Source organism: Equus caballus, chromosome 9 (genome assembly GCF_041296265.1).
Source record: "Equus caballus isolate H_3958 breed thoroughbred chromosome 9, TB-T2T, whole genome shotgun sequence".
In the NCBI taxonomy this organism is placed as follows: domain Eukaryota; kingdom Metazoa; phylum Chordata; class Mammalia; order Perissodactyla; family Equidae; genus Equus; species Equus caballus.
The window spans coordinates 50,469,707-50,475,706 of NC_091692.1; the positions used below are offsets into that span (position 1 = coordinate 50,469,707).

General features: G+C 36.7%; 1 protein-coding gene across 2 annotated transcripts in view; it reads left to right on the forward strand.

Moving 5' to 3' along the window:
- DECR1 (2,4-dienoyl-CoA reductase 1) overlaps positions 1–5,483 on the forward strand; it is a 45,021-nt gene extending 39,538 nt beyond the window's left edge. For both annotated transcript variants that reach the window (XM_001488668.5, XM_005613191.4), the window contains 4 exons: positions 1,205–1,277; positions 4,557–4,703; positions 5,150–5,212; positions 5,315–5,483. In XM_001488668.5, coding sequence (XP_001488718.2) covers positions 1,205–1,277; positions 4,557–4,703; positions 5,150–5,212; positions 5,315–5,374 — 343 coding nt within the window. In that variant the 3' untranslated portion in view covers positions 5,375–5,483. The remainder of the gene's footprint in view (positions 1–1,204; positions 1,278–4,556; positions 4,704–5,149; positions 5,213–5,314) is intronic.
- Positions 5,484–6,000: the final 517 nt, after the last annotated feature.

Consider the following 6,000-nt stretch of genomic DNA (forward strand, 5'->3'; position numbering starts at 1 on the left):
CTTAAGGACATTATTATATTAGATAATTTTCCTTTTATAAGTCGTCTTGGAAAAAATTTTTTTTGTCAGAAGCACTTGTGCTTCTTCAGAGAAATTAGCTTGCTTTTTCCTTGTGGGCGCTGCGAATTGTGTAAATGATTAGGCTTACCTTTTTTGCATGGTGTCATGGAAAGAGTAGATACAAATTTGTAAACTGCCTATTACAATTATATGGAATGTCACAATACATTTAGGTATTGGCTTCATTCCTGGCTCCTTTATATTTCCTTATCCTTGTTTCTTTTCCTTCCTTCCTTCCTCTTTCTCTCCTTCCCTCCATCTCTCTCTCTCTCTACTCCTTCTGTTTCCCTCCTGGCCCTTTCCCTCTCCCTTTCCTCTGCCCCCTCTTCTTTATTTGCATCTTATGTATTCTTTTGAGTTACCATAAGTTGTTTTCTGAAACTAGATTAAGTATATACACACAAGTATACATACAAATATAAATTCTTAAAGTAAGTTTAGATAATAAAAGTTAGACCTATCTGTCAAGTAGGCTTCAAGTTTCCATGTCTGCCATTAGTGTCACATTTTCCTTCAGGGCATTTAGTAAGATTTTGTCAGGTTCCTATTTCCTCTCAAGCTCAGTTCAACAATTCTATTAAAACCTAGTTAAACATGGATGTGGTTAATGTTTGAACTCTCTATGTAATCATCTCTTACTCAATTAGACCACTTGTGATATTGCAAAATTGTAATCCCGTGCTCTGTAAATAAAGTTATATTGAGCTTCATAAATGCACAATTAAACTCCAGAAAATGTGGAGGAGGGGCATGAGTCTCTCACTTTTTTGTGCTAAGTAATGAAACCTACTCTGAAAATATGTATTGATATTGGACTTGCTTCTAAAATGTGAATAGTGGGTAGTATAGCATAGTGATTAAGGACCCTAAAATGTAGATGGAGGATAGTGTAGCAGAGTGATTAAGGGCACAAAGTCTGGAGGTAGACCACTTAAGGTTGACTCACTAGCCATATGACCCACAGCAAATAATTTAACCTCTCTGTGACTCAGTTTCCTTGTCTGTAACATGGGGGAATAATAATACTGCCTGCGTGTTGGGGTTGTAGTCTCTGGCATGGAGTAAGCATGCCGGTACTTTTGGTTATTATTATTTTTAACATATAGTGTAATATTTTAGCATCTATGTTTATTTTAATTTTTAGATCTCTTGCAGCTGAATGGGGTAAATATGGAATGCGATTCAATGTGATTCAACCGGGGCCTATAAAAACCAAAGTAAGTTTTAGTTTGCTTATTATCACATTGTGAATGATTAAAGAATGAAACAGTGATAGATATATTCTGATTGTTGTTTAGGACTTTCCAGGGATGCCTGAGTTTGGAGCATTTTATTTATCTGTTTAACCTATATTTACTGAGTGCCTACTGTATGCAGAAATACTGAGAAAGGTACAAAACATTTGTGACAAAGTGCTTGCCATCAAGGAGCTTATAGTCTAGCAGTAGGTATATGAGTTATACACAAATAACAGGCATATAGTTTTAAAGAGATCTAAAGAAAGTCAAAGTACAGAAACTCCCTAGCAAGCACTGATGGAACCAGAATCGGAACCGGTTGCTACCCTTTGTCTCTGCTACTTTATCCCTGCCCAGGGAGGGCTCACACGGAGTGAGTGCTTGCTCTGTCTCATACATGTGTCATTGAAGAAAACTGGCACCTAGACTTCCAGACACTAGTACAGAAAAATCCAATCGTTTTTATTAATCAGTGCTTGTACGTACTTTATCTTGGTCTGCTCTTTCGCATCATTAACAGAAGACAGAAATTATTTGGTAGATTTAGTTATGTTTTTTCTCTCTCTGGGATCTACTTGAATTAATATTCCTACATGCTTGTTTTCTTCCTTTCCTATTATTTTGAGGAAAAAGGAGAAGAGGAATTTCCTCTTATATATTTCCTACTTGAGTCATTTTTCTTTGTTTACTAAATCAAATGACAATAGCACCTCCACCTCCATCACAAATAAGCTTGTACATATTTCAGACTACTTTAATATTTAGTCAGGAGTCACTTAATGATAGGGATACATTCTGAGAAATGTGTCCTTAGGCAATTTTATTGTTGTATTTTGCGAACATCATAGAGTGTACTGAAGGGGAACAAAATTTGCCACTCTAAAATGTTTCTCTTTAACCTGAGGATTATTTTAGGCTGATTTTTTTTTTTTGGGGGGGGGGGGAGGAAGATTGGCCCTGAGCTAATATCTGTGCCAATCTTCCTCTATTTTGTATGTGGGACACTACCACAGCATGGCTGGATGAACCGTATGTATGTCCGCACCTGGGATCCAAACCCAAAAACCCTGGGCTAATAAAGCAGAACCCGCAAACCCAACCACTATGCCACTGGGCCAGCCCTTAGGCTGATTATTTTTATGAAAAAACAGACTTAGAAAGTTTTTCTTGTTACTTCCCCTTTACCTGCCTAAAAAATTCAAATAAAAAATATCTGTCTGAAGAAGTGAGCTATCACCTTAGCATAACATGAATTAGGTGGTAGATAGGGAGGAATCTAGAGAAGCCTGTTTGTCGGGCTCCCCTCTGTGTTCTTCTGTTTCTGTGTGACCAAACACTTGTTTTCCAAATGTTTGCTCCTTTTCACCTACCTGTGAATTGCCCTCCTTCCCTTTGAAGTCTCTGACTCTACCCACCCCCAACATCTTTTGTCTTCAGCTGAAGATGGTTTTTTTTTTTTTTTTTATTAATGTTATGATAGATTACAACCTTGTTGAGATTTCAGTTGTACATTTTTGTTAGTCATGTTGTGGGTACACCACTTCCCCCTTTGTGCCCTCCCCCCACCCCCCCTTTTCCCTGGTAACCACCGATCAGATCTCCTTATCAATATACTAATTTCCACCTATGAGTGGAGTCATATAGAGTCCGTCTTTCTCTGACTGGCTTATTTCCCTTAACATAATACCCTCGAGGTCCATCCACGTTGTTGTGAATGGGCCAATTTTGTCTTTTTTTATGGCTGAGTAGTATTCCATTGTGTATATATACCACATCTTCTTTATCCAATCATCAGTTTCTGGGCATGTAGGTTGGTTCCACATCTTGGCTATTGTAAATAATGCTGCGATGAACATAGGGGTGCAACGGACTCTTGAGATTTCTGATTTCAGGTTCTTAGGATAGATACCCAGTAATGGGATGGCTGGGTCATAGGGTATTTCTATTTTTAACTTTTTGAGAAATCTCCATACTGTTTTCCATAGTGGCTGCACCAATTTGCATTCCCACTAACAGTGTATGAGGGTTCCTTTTTCTCCACAACCTCTCCAACATTTGTCGCTCTTGGTTTTGGATGTTTTTGCCAATCTAACGGTTGTAAGGTGATATCTTAGTGTAGTTTTGATTTGCATTTCCCTGATGATTAGCGATGATGAACATCTTTTCATGTGTCTATTGGCCATATTCATATCTTCTTTTGAGAAATGTCTGTTCATGTCCTCTGCCCATTTTTTGATCGGGTTGTGTGTTTTTTTGTTGTTGAGTTGTGTGAGTTCTTTGTATATTATGGAGATTAACCCTTTGTCGGATAAGTGGCTTGTAAATATTTTTTCCCAATTAGTGAGCTGTTTTTTTGTTTCAATCCTGTTTTCCCTTGCCGTGAAGAAGCTCTTTAGTCTGATGAAGTCCCATTTGTTTATTCTTTCTATTGTTTCCCTCAACTGAGGAGTTATAGTGTCCGAAAAGATTCTTTTGAAACTGATGTCAAAGAGTGTACTGCCTATGTTCTCATCCAAAAGACTTATTGTCTCAGGCCTAATCTTTAGGTCTTTGATCCATTTTGAGTTTATTTTGGTGTGTGGTGAAAAAGAATGGTCAATTTTCAATCTTTTGCATGTGGCTGTCCTGAAGATGGTTTTTAAGGTGAGGACTTCAGCTATTTTGGCAAGTAACTTGGTTTTCCTGGGTTTCTCCCATGTGTACATGTTATTAAACTTTTGTTTGTTTTTCTCCTGTTAATCTATCTCATGTCAATTTAATTCTTAGACCAGCCAGAAGAACCCAGAAGGTTAGAGGAAAATTTCCTCTTCCTGTGCAGTGCTTATGCAAACCTAGATGGTATAGCCTACTAGACACCTAGGCTATATAGTGCTAATCTTATGGGACAGCCGTAGACTATGCAGTCTGTCATTGACCAAAAAGTCATTGTACAGTGTGTGACTATAGATCTTCTGATTTCTCATACATTCCAACAATTTTGTGAGGTAGCCAAGACAGTATCCTCATTTTACAAATGAAGGAACTAAGGCAAAAAAGTTCCATTTTCTAGTGTTTTTTTAAAGCTCAGTATTAGGTAAAATGACCTGTTTTGAGCCAAAGTGAATGTGGAAGAATTTGGCAAAATTCTCTGTTGCTTACAAGGTCTAAGGTATGAACAGGCTGCCATAGTAACATTCTATTTTATGCAAATTTGTTTCTTAAATAGGAAAGAGGTTGCATTAAAAAAAATGCAACTTAACTATTTTCTTAATTTCTAAGGGTGCCTTTAGCCGTCTTGACCCAACTGGAGCATTTGAGAAAGACATGATCAACAGAATTCCCTGTGGTCGGCTAGGAACTGTGGAAGAACTTGCAAATCTTGCTGCTTTCCTTTGTAGTGATTATGCTTCTTGGATTAATGGAGCAGTAAGCATTGTTGTTTCCCTTGACTTTTGGGAGGTGGATTTGGGGGGGAGGCATATTGTGGAGCCAGTCCTGACAATATTGAATGTAAGTATGATTTAAAATATTTATTTAGCTGTAAATAATATAAAAATATTAATATATACTGTTTAGCTTATTAAATGTATTCATTGATAAATTAATTTTATTAAGTGCAAATTACTCTATTTAGACATGCCATTAAGATGACCTTTAAGATTGGGTACAATTTGAAATTGTGAAGATGATGGAAAGAGGATTCTGAAGAGGGTGAATCAATTTAGGTTTAATCATCAGTTTTGTCTTTAAAATTTGGGCTTTGATTGAAAGTGCCAAGGAGGTATTCCATCCAGTTAGGATGGGAAAATGGTTAATAGTTCTGAAAGTTTTTAAAAGGAGTTAGTTTCAGAGTTTTTAATATTTTTTTTCAGGTCATTAGATTTGATGGTGGAGAGGAAGTACTTATTTCAGGGGAATTCAACAGTCTGAGTAAGGTAACGTGATTTTGTGTATATAATATAATATGAGCAGCTGGGATACTAAACTTTAAAAATATACAAGAACCATATTGAATTGACTTTTTCTTTTTGTGTCAGGTCACCAAGGAGCAGTGGGACACAATCGAAGGACTCATCAGGAAGACAAAAGGCTCATAAGACCACTCTGGCCCTTGTTTTGGTTACAGAAAAAGTCAAGGAATAGAAATGATACAAACTGTCTATAATCTTTCATGTATTTTCAAGTCTAATAAATTGTTAACCAACAGTCATTGGGTTTGTATTATGTGCCAGACCAGTAGAGGGTAGGCATTGTATATTCAAGGATAAATAAGATGGGATATTGTCCCTTCAAAAAATTTTAAAAAATAAGAGGGAAGTGAGTGAAGGTTTTGATAGAGGTAAAAAGTGCTTGGAAGTGCAGAGAAAGGAACAGATATTTGTAACCTGGAAAAATCAGGTGAAACTTAATGGTGGAAGTAGCATTTGACTTACATATTAAACGATGCCCATGGTGATGGGGCCGAAAAGAAAGTAAAGGATCTACAGTACATTTAATAGACTCTGCCTTCCTAGTATTTTTCCTTTTCATTATTTGTGAATTATCTTCTTTAGATAGCTCAATATAAATTCTAACAAATTTTACCAGGACTTACTTTGTAGCCAAGCATTTTATTTGGTATTGAGGATAAAACACCAATAATCTACAGCCTTTGCCCTCTTGAAACTCATTATCTAGCAGGGTAGACAGACCTATAAATAGTTATTTATGATACATTGTGATA